Source organism: Dromaius novaehollandiae, chromosome 4 (genome assembly GCF_036370855.1).
Source record: "Dromaius novaehollandiae isolate bDroNov1 chromosome 4, bDroNov1.hap1, whole genome shotgun sequence".
NCBI lineage: Eukaryota > Metazoa > Chordata > Aves > Casuariiformes > Dromaiidae > Dromaius > Dromaius novaehollandiae.
Genome location: NC_088101.1, coordinates 18,251,790 through 18,271,960, shown reverse-complemented (window position 1 = coordinate 18,271,960; position 20,171 = coordinate 18,251,790). Strand labels below are relative to the sequence as shown.

The 20,171-nt window shown below is 39.6% G+C and overlaps 1 protein-coding gene across 1 annotated transcript; it reads right to left on the bottom strand.

Annotated features, from left to right (window-relative positions):
- Positions 1-742: 742 nt before the first annotated feature.
- On the bottom strand, positions 743-9,993 carry C4H4orf17 (chromosome 4 C4orf17 homolog). Its single transcript, XM_064511559.1, has 7 exons — positions 9,846-9,993; positions 5,984-6,196; positions 2,992-3,062; positions 2,344-2,508; positions 1,720-1,801; positions 1,118-1,289; positions 743-794 (listed from the first exon to the last, which is right to left on the bottom strand). The coding sequence occupies exons 1-7, from the start codon at positions 9,991-9,993 to the stop codon at positions 743-745; spliced, it is 903 nt and encodes a 300-aa protein (XP_064367629.1).
- Positions 9,994-20,171: the final 10,178 nt, after the last annotated feature.

Here is a 20,171-nt window from a genome sequence, read left to right as displayed (position 1 = left end):
GTTTTATCTTCTTGTTCCTACATAAGCTTACTCTTCCCTGCTCCTCCAGTATGGTTACAGATAATATTAATGCTGGTAGCTTTTAAGCCAGCATGAATAGTTTTGTTAAAATTATGACATACTTTGTGACTGATTTGTGTTATCCCTATGTGTTTCCGAAGGGATACAAAGAGGTGATAGTAGTGTTTCTTGGGAGTGCCAGTATTGTTGGCTTGCATTGGCTGGCTAAAGGATGCAAAAGTGCTTTTTGGTAGCTGAAAAAGTCTGAGTGAGAAAGCCTGGCTTAATCCGAGGAGAGTGAGGGAGATATGTTTAGATGGTGGCAAATCACAAAGCATTGGCAGAAGGAGTTTCAGCCTGTGTACAATTTATAGCAGGAGGTCTTAGTGGAGGAAGAGGTGATAATCAATACCTCTTGTTGCTATGGTTCATTCTAGCAAGAGGCAGAAGCAGCTGTCCTTGTCCCTCACTTTGCTTTATTTATGAGTTACACCGGTTAAAAGGAGATTTTTGTGAATTTTGTATCAAGAGAAACCAATTCAGTGGCCACAACAATGGAAAGTCTTGGATATCTAGCTCTTAGAGAACGTGACTTCCATTTTTAATTTTGTTTCATTTTTCACACTGTCACTGAATTCTGGGCCTGCTGCAAAGATAAAAGTTAGAGCTGCTGGACATTCATAGTCCCTACACAGTTCAGTGAGTAGCATGATACATGGTGTCTTAACATTCATAATTTCCATCACTTACCCTGTTTCTTGCTTTGACTTGCTTCTGATTCTTTAGTGGATGGCCTGAATAAAAAAGGGATAAAGTCTGACTTTATAAGTAGTGTAAACTGTGTATTACATGTACATACAGGAGTTATTTTTAAAGAGTTTTCAAGTGCCCCTAATGCTCAAAGAGTGTGGGATCATCTGTAGTTAGGGGCACTTTTGATTCAAGCTGTGCATGATAAATTTCTGTCACAAAGTTGCATTTTTCTTGAGGTTCACAGGACAAGAAAACAAATTCAAAGAAGTTTTTTTTTTTTTTTTTTCAAATAAATGTGAAAATGCATTTCTGGTTATGAGCTTTATCTCATCCCTAATCCTAGCAACCTCACGGCAGGCTTTACCTGGACTGATTCATTTCTTCTTCTGCATCTCCCCAAAGAGGAGGGTGAGGCTTTTCCAGACTCTGGATATTCATGTTCTCTGCTGTACCTTCATTTGTTGCACAGGGCTGATAATTCAGCAAATCTTTGCCAGTCAGTTCTGAGTGAATCAGATTGGACACGAAGTTTTTCTCTGAAATTTGAAGGCAGCAGACATTTTATAGAAGTTCCCACTTGCTAATCTGGATGTTTAGGGGCAAATTCTGGAGTTTCCTTATCAGAGCCTCAGCCTGGGATTTTCAAAGGCCTTAAGGAGGTAAGAGAGATGTGTTCCATTTGCCTTCTGCCTTCCCCCAGCCCATGACAGCCCAGAGCTCTGCTGGGAGTGCACGCTTTTCCACCCAGCACCAAATCTGAGCAGGCTGAAGTCTGAATGACTAATTTCTATGCACTGTCACCTTACTGTTCAGCAGAGCCACCCCCGGGCCAAGTGCACTTTATTGGATCCTGTTCTTTCCATCTCAGCAATCCCATTCAAATCATGTCTGTGAGAATTTCACGGTTTTACGCAAATACACAAGTGGATAGTTCTTTCAAAACCTGTATGCATTTGCATGCATTACCTTTTATACTTGCCCTTGAGAGCCATCCTTGGATCTCTGCAAGAGAATCTGTCTGTAAAACTTTGCAGAGTTTTTCCAACACCTAGAAGATATACAGAATAGTTACAGTGATGGAAGAGATGCTGTTTGGCAACATGATTTTTGTGTGTGTTTTTCAGTTTAGCTTTAGCTTTGTGAGCAGGCAGAGTTTTACAGCTGTGCAAATTGCTTAGACACCATCCCATCAGTTTTGCTGTGGTACGCAGCTATGTGAGCTAAGGACACCAGTCTGCAAAAGGTAATGCTGGGAGAGTACCATGTACACAGCACTTCAGAGACATGGGAAGAAAGCCATAAGCAGTGGTTAGTTATATATAAAGCCTCTTGCTTATGGCACGTGATATTTGTAGGCTGTTTTCTAGAGGACAAGTTTCAGCCCATGTGCTAATTGCACTGCTCTGGATAGCAACTTTCAGTTACATGAAAGCAACTCAAAGTAAATGCTGAGTAAAAACATAAGTCAATAGAACTCACACTGGGGATAAAAATCTGACAAATAACCTCCAGTGATCAAACACCTTCCTCAAGAGAAACAAAAATGTGCAACAGCACAGGAAACTATATACTACAGCACTCAGGTTTTACCTTTATTCCCTGATCCAGGTAGCTTGGGACATAATTCATGTTCTCTTGGATGTGAGGATTGTGACGCAAGTTGATGAATGGAGAGGACGGCTGGGTGAGAGAAGCAGCATGGATTCCCTGGCTAGTTGCAGGTGGTGCAGAGGTTTGGAATTGTTGTTTCAAAAGCTTTTCCAAAGCAGAAAACAATGTATAAGGAAATAGAAACAGCAGTTAAAGGCAATGTGAAATAGATGACTAACACTGGTCCCCAGCAAGGCTGTGAAGCAGAAAACATGTCTAAAACTGTTAGAGATTCTATTGAATAGAGCCACAAATAGGAAACGCACAGGTTGTTACAGCCTCTAATATGTGATCACCGAGAACACTGCCAGATATTCATAGCATAATCTATAATGTTGGATTTTTCCCTTTATTGGCAAATAAAATATGTGGAACAGTATGCCATGTTTTGCTTTGAAATGTCTTTTTGGGACAGGTCTGTGTTTTGGAGAGATTTGGATTTTGGTGAATGAAAGTGACCCAGTGTAACAACTAATGGAAACTGGCTGAGGAAGGGATTAAATCTGGACCTTTAGATTGTTTGCGTTTTAGTCATGGATTTGTGGTGTGCTGCTGAGTGACTCTTCACTTCTCTGTGAGCAGGCTTACAAGTCTGTGAAAAGCACTGGAATCACGAAGTGCTCGGCAGAAGTTTTTGTTTGTAAATGTAATAGGGAAACCTAGAGGAAAAGCGAAAGGCAACTAGCGGAGTTATTAACAGTAATAGTTTACTGAGTGTGGCTGTAAAACAGTATCTGGCCATTACATACAGTTATTTTGCAGCCAGAATACAATACAATAGAGTTTGAAGAGCTGTATTCTGTGTATATAAGTGAATAGTAAAGATAAAGCATGGCCTTTACTACACCCAGCTCAGGAACCTATGAACAACAGAGAGAAAAAAACAGTTAAAAAGGGGAAAGTTCCAAGAACAGTTAATCCTTGCTTTCAGGGCCTCTACTGCAAAACACCTTAGCAGTGCCCTCTCCTGTCCAGTAGCAATACAGCAACACTTAAATTGACTTTTTTGAAAGCATGTGCAGTCCTCATTATGATACTGTATTTGTAATGGAATAGTAACTTATTGCTCAGCTATTGCATTGTTATTGTGGAGGAGATGAGTAATTAGATAAACTGCATCTTGAGACTAAGGAGTTATGACAAAAAGAGTCTTTTACTGGCATTTATGAATACAGCTGCAAAGTTGGATCTAAATCCCTACTTGCTTCTACAAAACACTGTCAGCGAAAGTAAAACTGTTATTGGCAAATAATCTAAAGAATCTCTGTGTTGAGAGGGGAGGGTGTAAGTTTTTCCTGTACTTGTTTTTTGTGTATAGTATGATAGGTTTTTCCCCAGCAGTTTGAGACTAAATGAATTTTATTCTCATCTTCATTGGGTTTGATGATTTTTCTTACTAGCAAAGCACAGTGAAATCGCAGTTCCTTGGCATAGTATCAGTGATCTGTGTATGCTTTGCATTTCTGCTGTTTGTTTTTCACTGGTAGTTTCATGACCAATTGCCATGGTGTTCCAAGTTTAGATTATGTTATTCAGCATCAAGAAGCTTTGAATGTTTCCCTCTTCTCCCTGTATTTCCCCAGCAGTAATTAAGCAGTGACTTTTGCATGGAAGAACGTATAGCTCTCTATGAAACTTAGAAAGAAGCTTTTCCAAGTTTCTCCTTCTTGGCTTGCCTATTCTGAACTCTCTCCCAGGGTTGTACTGGGATGTTTGTTTTCTCCATTGGCTTGAGGGTAATGTACTGACAACTAGTTTTTACACAGATACTTATCCCACCAAGAAAAGTTAAAATCCTAAAGAGATAAATTCTGATCTTTCATCAGATAGTAGTTTACTGCTTTGTTGAAAAAAGAAGACAAAAAAAAAAAGGGAAGAAAGATTACAGCAGCATGTGTACCTTCTGATGCAAATATTCTTTTTGGCCATTTATTGAAGTAATCTATCAGATTCAGCATGGCAGAGTCAGATTGTACAAGCATATATTGGTGTATGATGTCAATAGAAAGCTTTCCCAAGCTAAACCAAATAAAGGGACAAGATGTAACAGCATGCCCAAGACACTGTTGTTCTGTTGAGTAGATAGTAATTGGGTTTTTTTTGATGAGCTGGCTTTAACTATTTCATCTGCTATGCTGGCAAATTGTCATGTAACTAGCAAGTTAACTTATAACTGCTGACTAGCCTGATTTACATCCACTCTGTAGGCTTAAGCTATCATGTTTTCTTCAGGCAAAAACACTTCTTTAATATCATACTGCAGTCAGAAGGGGGACATATTTTTCATCTCCTGTATAAGTGTGTGTTTTCTTTCCTTGAAGCTTGCTGTCACACATTTCACGTACATCTTCCTCAAACCTTGCAATTCACTATAAAAGAAGCAGGAAATTTACCCAGGCTCTGCAGGTGTGGTGCAAATACAGGGTTAACAGAGGCATCTTCATGGCTATTGTACTGTGCAGGTAAGTAGGAGGGTTAATGTCATTCTTAAGAAATTTATTTCATAGGTTTAAAAGAAAGCTGGGGTGCAGGATAGTCTTATGACTAACCAGTATTTTGCAGCTGGGAACAAAGTTCATGTTCAAGGATCCCTCCTTTTCAGTTTAACACAGAACATTTGAGCAGTGTCTTCTGCTGTTAGTACAGCGTATGCTCAGACTCTCAGTCACAGCTGTTGATGTAAAGATACAGACTCAGCTGAAAGCAACACATTTATAACGTGGTTATCACCCTACTTACTACCATAGCCATCCCCAGCTCTAGTGTTCTACATTTCGGATCCTCACATTCCTCTTTCTAGGTCTGTGTTGCCCTCCTTATCAGCCTGAACCAGTTGATTCAGATTACAGTTTTCAGAAGTGTGAAAGAGAGTGCTAAAATACAGAATTGTATGCCAGTTTTTTACTTGCCTTTTTAAGTGAAGTAGGGGTATTTGGAATCCCTTTAGGAATGTCTCCAAGTCCTTCTTCCCCATGTTCTGGAAGTCAACAGGCAAATTGTTTTCACAAGTTGAAAAATAAAAGCCATAAGATATGCCTTACAATATGTCCAGGGTACCATTTTTAATTAAAATAAATTAGTTGTGTTTTAGAAATCTGTAAGAGGGTATATTTCCTTCCCTTTGTATTTGCTTTTATTACTTCGCAGAGCAAATTAATGCAATTATGTGCTGGGATGCCTAACAAAGTTTAAGAAAATCCTGAAAAACATATCTCATGGATGTACATTTACAGTGCTATGTAACTACTACTGCAGAATGTTGCCCACAGGTGCAATAATTGCTGATAATTGTGACATAAAATATTAGATGTCTAGTGAGTATGTGATCTTTAAAACATATAAAGTTACAAGTGTAATAATCAGCAAGGAGAAAAGAAGTCTATTAAGATGTGGTGGCTAACACAGAGAGAAGAGAAGAAATGTTTGCCTGTTTAACATAGATTCATTGCCCTAGGTTCCCTTCATGTGGACCTGGGCTGTGATGGGACAGTACCCTGGCTGAGATCTGGTTCCACCTTCAGCAGCTGAGATTCCTTTTCTGCTGCTGCATAAAGCAGCAGTTTGGTGCCCCCCTACTCACGTGTCTCGAACCGTGAAGAGCCTAACCCCTTTCTCAAGCAAGCCTCGAGCCTTGGAAAGTAGTTGTTGGCGGATGCATCGCTTGTGGTGTTCCCAGTTAGCGCATGTTGTTGGTGGGCTTTGTGCTCCAGGATTCCTGTTTTGCCAGCAGTTACGCATTCTCTTAAAAATCTGCCTGTCTCTCTTACAACACAGATAGGAGCATTGTTTAACCCTGTGCAAAAAAACAAATGGATACAGTCTTTACTACAATAAGCAAGCACACATAGTAACTTTGTAGATGATCTCAAAGGGGAGTCTGTGGTGGATGAATGGAAAACAAACACATACATTTGTGTATAAAAACAAAGAGCTTATGGAATGAGTCAAAGGGAATTTCAAGAATCTGAGAATCCTAGCAGGAAAAGTACCACCTAATTGTGATAAAATTTGCAAATCCAGTATGATTTAGTCATTGCATTAGGTCCATGGTCGATCTGTCCCAGTCTGTGCTGCTCATACCAGAAGCATGATAGGAAGAGACTTGGTAGCATATATGAGAAAAGGTTACTTTCTGTATTTTGAGATTACCCCCTGGAGCCAGTATTAGAGAGAGACACAGATGAGTTCTGTATCCACCGCTTCACATGTATAGTCAGCTGGAATTTTTATTTTTCTCAAGTGTTTAAAAAAACTACCCTGTAGTTTTTTTTTCTTTTGACCATCTAATGAGGCTTGTTCTGCATCTGCAGGTTCCTGAGTCATATTGAGACCAAAATCCCAAATGCATGGCACACAGTGGCCAAACTGGGTATGCTGGAATAATCTGTTAGAAGGCTCTGAACTGTTACCACATAACCTTTTGAACACCCCTTTCTCTGATTATTTAACTGAAGAAGCCAGTCTGATAGCATAACAAGCAGAGGGAGGTATTTAAACAGTGAATAAAGAAAGCATATTTTGATAGATAGCAGAGGGGCATAAGCGGTCATCACTGTCTTATAGTGGACAGTGTAATCAGCCTCTTACTTGAACAGTGATGATGTTCCAGATAAAACCTGGAGAGTGGCCAGGTATGGTGAAGCACCCTTATTTAGCAGTGATAATTAGAAGTTAACTGTCATTCTTGTGCTTGTCTTAAAAAGCCTGTTATCTTAGATAAGAGCAGCAGAAGTTAATGGATTGTTTTTCAGATGCCATTAGAGAAGTTTAATTTGTTTTGTTCACCTGTGTGAACCGGGTAGTTTCTGTGCAAATTCAGTGTTTTAAGGCAAGAAAGGACCAGTAGACAGTCTATTCAGCCTACTCGGAAAGTATTTGTATGCCTCTCTCCACACTGTGAGCTCTCTCCCCTCCTCTCCCAACAGGTTGAGCTCATTCATTCCAAGGCATCTTGTTTCAGGTCCTGGATCATTTCTTTTGTATCATCTCCAATTTTAGAGCATGCTTTAAAAGGGAAGATGATAGAGTTGTACATAGTATACCTGTATCAAATTTTGTCAATGCTATACGCAGAAATAAAATTAATTTCATATCTCATCTCATTACCCTACTCACCATCCTGGGTTTACATTACCTTATGGTGGTCTGTTGCACAAAGAATTCATGTTACCTTTCCATTAAGAACCTCTAGTCTTTTTCAGACTAGCTTTCTGAAAGCATTTCTGTTCTCCCTTATTGTGGCTTGCATTCTTTTATTGCTAGATGTGTAACGTTGCATTTAAATGTTGTCTAACATTCTATAATACCATTTTTTAAAATCAGTTTAAAAAGTTTAAATGCAACTGCATTGAACATATTACAGAGGTTTAAGCATCCTACATCTGTGTTGTTACCTTTTCCATTAAATTTATATTCTCAAAGAGTTAAACCAAACTTTTATGTTCTCTTTTACAGGACCCGTTTTCCAAGAATCCAGACACACTAACGTGGTTATGCTCTGATCTTTCCACACTTCATCAGCTGAATCCTTATTAACAGTCCCACTAATTTGTCTCTGGACTCCTGGCAGGCTAACAGCCTTTAGCTGCCTTAGTGCATCCTACCTACTCTTGACTCTTGGCTCTGCCAGAACTTTTTCAGTTTCCTCAGACTTCTCTGCTCCTCTAGGACTTAAAAAGTTGTGCTAGCAACTTCTAAAAATTACATTACTGGCTTCATTATTTCTTTAACATCCCTAGATGCAAAGTACTAGGTTTGTTCATTTTTACAACATGAAGCTCTAGCAAGATGTCTTTGGGACTACCAAATTTACTGAGAAACTGGAAAATAATTTTCTGTGAGCGACAATTTTTTCTCTTTCTTTCCAAATATGTATCTCCTTAGTGAATACTACACCTTTTTCCTGAACCAGTCTTAGCAATTTCATGTTGTGTTTTATTAGTGGGCCTGTGCAATTGGCAGAATGTCTTTCCATCCTAATACATCTAAAAATAACTCCTTAGTTGGCCCTCCTTACATGTGTGTCCTAGTAGTTCCTAGCATCAGTTTATTGTAGTCCAGCAGACGTGAATTAAGTTGAAAAACTGCCTCCTGAAGGCACCGACTGTACATATGCAAAAAGTAGAAGTACACGTTGGACTGCAGCCTTGCAGGTTTAGAGTTTTGCTGACTTTCATGTTTATTGTTTCTCATAAACTAAGCTCAGATTTATCAGCCTCACCAATAAAAGCATGGTTTCTGCAACACCATCACAGCTTTATATTGAAAAATCAGTGTTGACTTTTTCCTTCTTAAACCCTACCCGGTGGTAGGCCAGTTTATACTCTTCATGTTCAGAGAGGTTGTAGGTATGTGGTTCATTTCAGTGTAGTGAACTAGGAGGAGGAAGTTGAACCCAACAGCTGAAATTCAGTGAGTCTGTAGATGTATTAGAAGAACTAGAATCTTCCTTTCTCAGCCACACTAATAGGAATTGAAAAAGAACACCTTATTTTTATCATTAAAGTAAGTCAAACTAATTTTAAAATAGGAAGCAGTTTTATTGAGTAATTGATGTTTTTTTTTCAGAACCTTGGTTCTAACAAATATCTGACGTAAGATACATACTAAGCAGAAAGTAGTTACAGCTGAACGTTACTTTGGTGAGAGTGATGAATTAGTGAGTTAGTAGGGTCTATAGAGTCTGAAACAAAAGCTAGTCTTTAGAAGTACTGTTTCTTCTCTTGCTCATGCACTTGGTACAGTGCTTTTCTCTGTATCCCTTTCAGGTGTAAGCATTGTAATCACAGCCAGATCTATCATGCAGCAGAGCAGCACAGTGTTTATAGAACAGCAGGTTAGCATTATTACAGAAAAGGAAAGAGAAATTAATTTAGCTTAAAAGAAATTCCAGATGGTCCTTTTGTGAAATGGTTTTAGTTGTACCTTGTAAAGAATTTAGCACTGCTAAGCTTTACATTGTCAACCTGAGATTTTTCATTGTTGAGGACAAATAAAGATGCTTAGTGGGTTGAAATGAAGGTAACGACTTTGTGCATGCATACTGGAATGTACCTAGGGCATGTTCTAAGTTGTGAGCAACAAATTTGTAGTGAAGTGTGTTTTAATAGAACTTTTTCAATGTTTTGTTTTGAGTAAGATGTCCTTTGCTCCTGGCTGTGCAATGGACACTTCACGAGCATGCAGATGACCACACCAGGAACACTGCATATGCTCATTGTCCCTGAAGGCTCTCAGTATTTCAGTCATGACTAGTCATAGTACCGAATGTGGGATTTTTTTACTGAGTTTGTGCATGCTGGTGAAATGCTTCTCTTACCAAGATACTGGAAACAGGAAGGGTGGGTGATTTTTAGAACAAAATCATGTTACAGTCATGTTTCTTTTCATGCTTGCCAGGGCAGTTTTCCAGGCTAGTCGTGTGGTTCCTGAACAACACTTACCTCGTATGTGACAGACCATTCTAGGATGGGGAACATGCCTGGACAAGAAGTATGTCCCATCTGAGCTTCTAGAGGGAGGGTAATGCGGGTTCTGTGGCATGTTGTGGTTGAACTGAGGTTCAGGCCGTGACTTGAAGCTGATATTCATTGTGTAACCTTTTTTATTCTCTTGCAGAGTGTTATTTTGGAGAGCAGGTTGGCCCTCCAGTTCATCAGGTGGGGCCTAATGCTGGAAGTGAAATAAAGACCATGAATTGACATGGACAGAAAGGTAGCAGAAATTTCAATTACTGTTTTTCTTGTTAATGCTTTGTATCTTTTTACCTTTAAGCACAGGAGGGTGGAAGCAAGCTACCTACCGCTTCACTCCTAAGTAGTTACCTCAGTCATCTAATACTGCTTGTGGTCACTTTTCAGCTGTCAGTCCTACAGCTGCTTTTACTTCCGTGTAGTTTTTTTTCAGGAGCTCAACTGCTCATTGCCATGCATATTTGAGACACCTTTGTGTAATAATAGAGTATATTAAAATACAGGGGTAGGTTGCTTTCTGACTTGTGGAGAGAAGTGAAGGGACTAGTAATGAAAGCAAAAGAAATGTCCAGGCCTTTTTGATTGCTATCTTTATTAAGGGCTGTATATGCAGCAAGGCAGTCCTATGTGTCTTAATACTTGGAGTCTGTTCTAGATTTTCCTTTAGAGGTTGAATGACAGACTAGTAGATGTTCTTACCATTAACTCGACTTTTTTTGCTTCGGTGCAGTAGAAATCACTAGTTTTCACAGTGTTCTTTGTCTCTGACACCTTGGTTAGGGTACTCAGAACAATAACTTCTAAGGTTGGGAACATCCCCACAATGGTGGGTTATTGAAGGCACCTTGCAAATGTCACACAGAAAGTTTATCTAATCTACCTCACAGTGGTCTAGAATCAAGTTTCTTTGAGTTCATTTCTCTACCATGTCCTGGTGGTCAGTGACACTAATGAATTACAGGTAATGTGATGCATCCCCCAGAGTCACATTTCTGCCCTGGCCATTGCTGGCTTCATGTACATGCCTTCCAAAGGACAATTTTTAATAATGTTTCCTAGATTAAAATTGTAAGTAGTTGGAACATCAAGTCTTATCTCATAAAAGCCTTACAGTGGATAGATACAAACCTAGATTAAATAGCTTTCTATCATGTATGTCTTTCCTGACAATCCACTAAATAAAAAATTGTGGACCACGCACTGTTAAATGTAATTTTGCTTTTGTTTTGAATACTTGCAATGAATACTGTAGACAGAGGATGTTGCTGCGGTTGCCATTTTATATTTGGGTCTTAGCCACAGCTTGTTGACTTCAGTTTGAGTTGAGCCAGAGCATGTGGGAATACATTAAAAAGAGGCTTCTTTTATTGTTAAATCACACCAAAGTCTATTTAATCAGAACAGGAAAATCTTGTTTTCCCTATGACATACCTGAGCTTGGTGTTCTCATGGCTCAATGTATAACATATAAATAAATAAAGTGTAAAGCAGCCTCCAGTATCCACTGCTCAGCAGTTACCATGACACCTTAAGTTTTGCTTTTTATGCCATATTTGGTTGTTCTGTAATCTCGGACAGGCCTTGTTCCTGAAAAATAACAGGTGTAACTGCAGTTTTAACTACAGCTCCCAGTGCTGACACTTCTATTCTGGAAGAAATGCATCTGCATAAGAAGCTGTACCAGCATAACAAGGGATAGCATGATTACACTTAGGCTAATATGTCTCCTCGTGGCACAGGCCCTTCAGGCTTTTCTTTGACCTAGCAGAGCTGACTCAAAGTTGCTTTCCTCCATTCTCTCCCTCTCTTCTCTTCCCCAGAGGAGATGAGGACCAAGCTGTGTTTCAGATACTACCTCACAAGCAATTGTGGAGAACTCTTTCCCCATAAGAATGTCACCTGTAAGAGCTCCTGACTGGGGAAGCTAGGTAGGCTGACAGTGGAGAAATTCAACAGCTATCTGTTGGGGTCAGTAGGCAATGTGTGGCTTTTGATACGTTTTAAGGTATATGCAGAGAAGACAGGATTGGGAAAAAGGACAGGACAATTTTTCAAGCAGCTCTTAATTACTTGCAAAGTTACATTTTTATTCCGTAACTTTTTCTGACTCGGGAAAACTTGAATGAGCTGTCAGATTTTACAGTGTGCACAGACAGTCAACAAATACGAGGCTTGCTCATCTGAAAACAAAGAACATAAATTCCAGAGTTGAAGGTCTGGCATTAAGTTCATTGTATACCATGAAAAAACATCCGAGGCAAGGTGAGTGTTTGTCCCCTGTGAATTGTCACATTTTGTGCACGAGGACAGAGCATGGAAGCTACAGTTCATGGAAGTGCTTTGTAGGTGATGGGGAGCTTTTATTTTTGGGAAATGCCTGGGAGCAGATAAAATACTTCAGGGATAACATGACTAACAAATAAAGGATGAAAATAAAAAAGAAAGAGAAGGAAAGGCGGGTGGTTTAAGCAAATATTCTTTCTTAACTATGATCTGTCTTACCTTCAAATTGGCATTTTGATCATATGCAGCAATACTGGTAAATTGCATGTGCTTTGGTGTTAGTGCTGCAAACTGCTGCCTTATACAAAACATTCTTGAAGTGAATCGAAAAGACCAGCCATTTTGCCAGATAACCTGATTTCAGTGTGGCCAAAACAGATGCAGTTATTTCTTCCTGTACTCTTCCATACTAATCAAGAGTGCATCCAGTTATTTTCTCTAACACTTCTCTAATTTTTCTCTGACACTTAAATGTTCATAAATTCATTGATAAAGTCAGTTTTCACCTCACTACCATGTTTTATATTGCTAGAACTCTACTGACTCATTCCTGATTTTTATAAAGTAAAATCTGAGGTTAGAGTTTTGTTTTGGGGAAAATAATAAACCTGGGCACTAATTTCAAAGAAAGGCTTTCCCTAGAGTTACTATTTATACTATGAAGTCAGGTGTGAAATATTTGCCCTTGGCAATTAACACTGTCTTCGGTTGTGATGTTATTGTGTAAGTTATTTTACAGGTTTGTGTTCCTATTAATGTAGGAAAGAAGACTTAAAGGAAATAGTTTGGTCTTTGTGGATAGAAATGATAGAATTGTGGAAAAGCTGTAAAATGCATTAATCAGCATAGAGAATTTTAAGTAGCAAATGAATTTATGCTTTTCAGTGCTTTTCAAGAAGCGTTTTGATCCTGAATCCTACAGTGCACCTATGGCATTGCACTGCGTTTAATTTTTTGTTTATTTTTCACCATATTTAGTAATGCTTAACTGGTTCACATAGAATGATGAAGGATTAATTGATATCCGATTCCATCTTGTAAGAAAGGAAATTCTTCCTTTTTCTTTGTTTTCAAGGATGTGAATTATAAACAATATGCAGCACCAGTGAGTCAGTCCTAGTTTAACATTAGCAAACCTGTCTTGTTCACTACAGATGTTTGGTAAGGTCTTCATCTGTAGCTACTGTCTTGTTGTGATTTCAATAAAGAACATTTCCATTTGGACCAGTTTCTATGTTAAATGCATCTTCATCAAAATATTTTGTTGGTATTCTTATCCATCAGACATCTATCTATCCAAAGGCTGCTTTAAAGTCTGGAACAAAAACGCTTCTGTGCCACTAAACTCTTATGCCTATGCTATCACAGTATTTTCTCCTAGCTTTCAACCACTGTAACTTTAAACAGAATCAAATACCAAAATATCAAAATCAAGAAAAGTTGATTAGAAATAAAAAAAAATAAGATGTCATAACTGAATAGAAATAGATCTTCCATTTTTTAGGAAATTCTTTATAATGGTGGGATGCCTAGTTCTTCCTACCAGTATACAATAAGAATTTAAAATACCTGCATCTCCTGATACAAAAAATAAAAGTAGGTATCTCCTGGTATTGGCTCTAGTGGTTAGACTGAACTTTGATTCCAAAAAATATTTTAACTGGGAGAAGAGCTGTTCCAAAAGCCCTATAGTTTCTTTTTTAAAATGTCTAATACTTGCCATAAAATGTATTGTCCTTAAGATTAAATGCTTACTAAAAATAGTGTATAAATAACTTGTAGGAGCAGAAGATACCTTATTTTTCTGGAGCTTCTGATTTTCAACATAATTCTACTTATGTTTCTATGTACATTACTTTTAAAGGACTATGTCTGTTTACAGGTGTTTAAAAATGAAGTCATGTGGGATGGTTTTCTTCTTTACTAAATTGCTTAATAGATTTTCTGTGGCACTCTTAATTGTCTTGTAAAACCCAAGTCTAAAATCTCATCAGTTATTTAGAAATCTCACAGTATTATATACAATTGTTGCTGACCCAATATGTTGTTGGGATATAGGGATATTATAGGGATATAGGGATCATGTATTCATGACACTGTGTTGATATTTAAATTACTAAAATTAAATGCAGTGATATCACAAAGAATTGGATGCTTGTAAAACTGTATTACCAGCCCATGCTGTTACTTTTATTTTGTAGATAAAATCACACCCAGAATGTTGATCAAACCCAAAATGACACTCCCATTTCCCTAAGGAGGAGTTATTTAGAGTACTCTTACATCTGATTGTGTTAATGGGCTCTTAGGAAAAAATGGTTGATATCCATATCTCTACAACTTATATTGTTGGTTGCATTTTTACCAGTTACCAGTCTATACCTGGAAATCTTTTAAAAATTGGCGTGACAGAAAGAAACGTTGAACTACCTGACAAGCAGTGCTGCGAAGGACGTCCTTTTTAGCAGGATGCCAGGTCAGTGGTTTCTTTTTCCAGCTACAGCAGGTGAACTTCCCTCTGTGCTAAGCACACCGTCTTTTCTAGTGCAAGAGTTTGACTGAGCACACAGTGGCCCTGGTTGTTCGCAGTGCTGAACAACTTTACAAGATGCAGACAGATGTCTTGTGAGTGGAGGGAAATATGGGAATTCTAGAATCTCCTGTGTTCTTTGCTGCTTTTATGACATCTTGTAGCTGTACGCAGCTGTAATCGTAGCAGCACGCCAATATACTTTGCCTGTCGTTAGCAGAGAAAAACTTGAGTTCTTGTGTCCACTTCATATTTTATGTTCTTAGCATTTTGTCTCTTTAGTATGAGAAGAATATTAATGATCAGAAATAATGAGTTTATGCAGAGAATTAACATTTGTATGCAGATACAAAAAATGACTGTACAGAGGACTTTAAAATTACCTGACTTTGGGTTTATGTGTTCAAGAAAATTCACACTCTTGGCCAGGTAATGATTTTTTCCAGAGTACAAGTACTACATAGTTGCCCTGTTCATTTTCAGCAAGTGAAATTGTCATCATCAGGATTAACTGGGTTAGATGAGTAAGTATAAAAATATATTTTCTGGCACTGACCGCTTAGTTAAATATAGTCATGGCATTAGCATTTGAAATCTAGTAACAGAAATAAAATCTAGGAAAGGGATTGCTACATTGCTAAGTGGCCACTGGTTATTACCTGAGATGTCTCCAGTGGTACTTTGCTGGCAAAAAAAAGATTCCTGCTACATTTAATTTGCAACTCCAGTACACTTTTCAGGTCTCCTTAGAAATCCTCCAGGATTACAAGTGATACTTCATAGACTCAGACACCAACTCCCAGGATATTTTGTGTGTGTGTCTCGGGTCCTGAGGCTCTTAGTTTCTTACCACTGCTCATATTCCAGAAAATGCAGCTGTCAGAAATCAATTTTCCCTCCCTATGAGGGCGGACCAGCCTCAGTGCTCTTGGTCCCATCACTGGCCGCTGTACTCCATAGGCTTGTGGTCTCCAGGCACGACCATTTCAGGATATTGTACTGACAAGTGACTGCTACACATATTTGTTTTGTTTTGTTTTGTTGGCTTTGCAAACCACCTTGGGGACAAGAGGAGGATAAGAAAATACTGGCCAGAGCTTTGGCTCTGAGGTCAACAATAAATTAGATTTAGGTTTCTTATCAGGATTTTAATTCTTTGGTCAGAAAAAGGGGCACACTCACTCTTGCTCTTTTTGCAACTCATCAGAAGTAGGTATGTATGGCATTGTTCACAAGAAATGGGACAAAAGCAAAAAATAAAAGAAAACTGGGTTTTCTTTACATTTGGAGAGGAAAAAGAAGAGTTCCTGGAATGGTTCTTGCATTAATCATTTTGGTAAGTGTTTGGAGAACTTGTAGGGTAACAGGCTAAGATGCTACTGAATCTGTGCAAGACGAGGAGGAGATTGATAGCAGAACCTCTGAGAAAGGGGCTGCCCCCAGCAGCATTCTGTGAAGCCTGGTGGCTTTTTCTCCTGCAGCCCTAAATTGCCTGTTACCACCTGCCTCCCTGTAAGGCCTGTGTACAGGAGAGGCTGTTGCTATGAAGGCGCAGACGCAGCACGAAGCATGGGCTGATTTTGAGTTGTCACACGCCCAGAGGCAAAGTGCCAGTACCCAGGGACATGATCTGTTATTGAAGGCACTTCTATTGAATCTGTTTAGATAAAGCCAACAAGGCCAGCATGAAATTGTGGATCTGCTGCCTCGTGAATCCTGTCTGTGGGTGGGGGGAGAGCACACGAGGGTCAGTTAACTGAAGATACCTGCGTCATTGCTACACGTGACTTTGTTGGACGGAAGAATTCAAGAATTTCAAATGATGTGGAACAGACTGCAAGGTAGACCTCTTCCATATTGCTATTCAGTTAATTTTCCATCAAGTCCCTGCATGACAGTCGAGTAAACCCTGACAACAAAATGGTTTCCTGTGGGCTATGGCTTTCTGCCTACAGAATAGGGTGCAACTGCAAACCTTGTTTTTGCAGCTTATGTAGTGGGCATAAAAGTACTGCACCTTTTTACGTGATTGTGTGAGATTTACAAGTAGTTGCTTTTATAGCAACCACTATTTATAGCCACTATATTTAAGCAAATAGCCAGCTGAACTTGCTAAAAGGGAATTGTCATTAAAATCTCAGGTAGTGCAGCATCTTCTTTGTCCAAATACAGCAAACAAAAGTGAGGTTCTGGAACAACATTCTACTGAGATACAGTTCAAGGAGCTTAACCTGTTTTAAGCTTGGTAAAAGGGATCACTTGATGAAAGGGACCATTTGGGGTAACTTTTCCTTTTTTCTTTTTTACAAAGCAAAGGAGTGCATTCATTAACTAGGAAATTGCATCTAAGTGTGACTAAGATGCCTACTACTGATGCTGCCAAACAACAATTCATAATGTGTTAAATGTTAAAGAGATGATGATGTGTCTCCAAGAAGAGAAAGAACTGACAGAGGCAGATGAAGGGCAGTAATCTTAGCTGCCAAAATTACGTATCCTGTGAGATTTGCTTTCCCCAGAGTTGATCTGTATTTCATCCAGTAGAATGCTTATTTTTAGAAGTGGTGAGCCGAGGTCTGTGGGCTTTGCGGTTGCCCTCCACACCTGAAAATTGACTGTCTTGATTCCCACTGGTTGTGTCTCAAGCAAATATTAGGGATGCTTTACTGCATGTTCCATCCATCCTCCACTTGAGGACTTGCTTGGAGCTTGCTATTGCTCCCGACAACCTTCCTGCTTGCAAACCTGAGGAACTGGGGTGGCTGCTGTATGCACTGAAGTGTGCCAGTCTTGCCCTGCTGTTTGCTTGGGAGGTAGGTAGTGTGCCTGGCCGGAGACAGGAGGTCAGTTTGCACCTGAGTCAACCAGTTCAGACATAACCGAGGATTTTAAGCTGCTCTTGAAAATCATTTTTACTTACCTTTAAATATCAGCTACTTATGCCATCTTTACCTTGGACTACTTTCCAGTAGTCTGAGTTAAACCTGAAGTCCCTTTTTCAAAAGCCCAAGTCTCATGGAAAGCAAGCACAATTTGACATGTAAGCTAGGTGAACACCTAGAGAAAATTCAGAACTAGATTTGGGGATTTACATGTGCAGAATGTCAAACCCAAGGATTTGTGCAAAGCTGTTCTGTATAAGAAAACAGCTATTTTTTTTTTTCTGTAAAACTGTGTAATTGAGCTAGGTAAATACATTTTAAAGGCACATTTGTTCTTGAGAAAGATAGGGGCAGATATAGCAGAGCATTATGGATTTGTCTTAACTTGGGATCAAACAGCAGATGAAATCTTGACCTTAAAGGCCAGTTGGAAATACTTTGGCACTTTTCGATAAGTATCTTGGTGAAAGATAATTGAAAGGTCTGGGTTGGTGGGTGATTCTGACAACTAGCTTTGGTTTCAAACTGTTAATGTTTCTTTTAAAAATGGTTGGGGGTGTGTGTGGTGTGACTGTTTTCGGGGGTGTTTTTGAAAGACCTCTGGTCAAAGCTGATGGTAGACAAGATCTGTTCCAAAGTGGCAACAAACTTTTGATTAGAAACGATGACATGATTAGCAAAAAAAAAAAGAAAAAGAAAGAAAGAAAATTAGGCTATTAAGCGAGAAGCTTTATGTACAGTCCTATAGGAGTTTGGTGAAAATTTTCTGTGCAGTTCTGTGGATGACGACCTCTGTCTACAGTAAAGTAAAACCATGATCTGCTCTGTTGTCCTCATTCCTATAATTCCCAACTCCAACTCTATACTGCTACAGGAAGAAGCATGACGAGTGGAGCTCCTGGGCACTTCTTCACAACCTTCCCTCACAAGCAGGCAGGTTGGTGCTATTCTTTTGCATTCAGGATCATGTTTATTCCCGGAAATACAAAGATAACTTAGGGTCAAATGTTCTTCAGGCAAGGGAAATACTATCTCGGTCTTAGATCACAGTCATGGTTTTTGCTAGCTAAAATCAATTTGTAAGCATAGGGCTGAACAGCCTGGATCAGCAAATAGCAGCTGAATGTAAATAGTGACAAAACAAATGGAAATGATGGATAAAAGCCAATTTGAGAAAACTCTGTGATCTTTCTCTGTTCAGATATCTTTGGGCAATGAGGGGAGGGGCTGCTGTAAAACTCAAGATCTGGATCCCTTCATGAACTGCCAGATGAAGACACTGCAAGGCAGATATTATCAGTTCTGACTACGGATTGGGTATAATCCTGCCATAAGGATTACCCTATTTTCCTGAACCTGTCTTCCGGATTTTCTGCATGTTTTCCTTTGCCCGCTGATCCCAGGAAGCGGGTCTCACAGTATAGATACAGTTGTAGTTTTGCAGAAGACAAAGGTGCGTGAAGGCACTCGGGGAGCACTTGCTGTAGCCACACTGAGGACAGGTCTCAGCAGCAGCAGATTTGCTCGGGGGTGCACGATGCTGTAGCTGCCTAAGCAGTGACCTGCACGGGGCTGCGCGCAGTGCAGAGCCCTGTTCAGAGCCCGGCTTTTATAGGCACATGTGCTTTTGCCTCTTGTAACACCAGTTCTTGTCATAGGCATGAGAAATTCTGCCCATCTCTGCCCCTCCAGCACTGCCACTGCCCTGATGTTTTGATCCAAAGATACACAAGCAGTAGGCAGAGAGCTTCCTCCACTTCCCCTTGTGCGGTGCTGCGCACACAGAGGCCAAGGTGGGAATGAAAAGGAAAGCCGAAAGAGCTCTACAGACGGCATGGCTTTGGGGGTCACTGAATGTGCCTTGTTTTGTTGTTTTGTTTTGGACTTTGGATTTACCTGCTGTATGCAAGTTGTCGCAGTGGTTGGCACCCTAGTGTTCCAGCTTGTGGCATGTTATTTAAGAAAGCACTTTTATTCCTTGTTAGCCATCTGCACGTCTGGCTGTATTATTCTTGAGATTTTCCTTGGACATGCTTGCATATTTCAGGTGCGGACCGCTAAAGCCCTGCACTGGAAGCGGAGATGAATTGCTATGCCTTTTTTGATAAAGCCAAGGAAGTAGTTTCAGATAACAGAAATAAATATTTACATGCAGTGCGCTCAGGCATTTCTTAAAGAAAGGTCCTCCTCTGAATCCCAGCTTCAACTGTACGAAGTTAACAAAGCTGTAGAAAAACAGGCTGGGATGTTCTCTACTTGACCCCGCTGTTCCCAGGGAAGATCCTGAGTGCCTAGGTGTTACTGGCACGCTTGATTAACCAGTTCTTACAGACCTCCAGGATGGAGGCTCCACAGCATCCCCAAGCAATCTAGCCCAGGTTTTTGCTACCCTTATAGCTTTTTCTGAAGTATAAGTTGAATCTTTCTTGTTTCAGTTTAAGCCAATTCTTTTACTGTCCACCACGGACATGGAGAACAGAGTATTAAATGGAGAAGCTGCACAAAAGCTCTACAAGAATATGATCACAGTGTTTAACCATTAAACATCATCGCTCTGCTTATGGAAGCTGTGATTTTATCGCTGAGGCTTGTAAAGTTTCA

Coding starts and splice junctions, on each gene's coding strand:
- C4H4orf17 (XM_064511559.1), bottom strand. CDS start 9,993: ATGAATATCAGCTTCAAGTCACGGCCTGAACCTCAGTTCAACCACAAC. Junction 2,509..2,991: donor CCAGTGCTTTTCACAGACTT/GTAAGCCTGCTC, acceptor GCTTTGGAAAAG/CTTTTGAAACAACAATTCCA. Junction 795..1,117: donor GAAGAAATGAATCAGTCCAG/GTAAAGCCTGCC, acceptor TTTTTTATTCAG/GCCATCCACTAAAGAATCAG.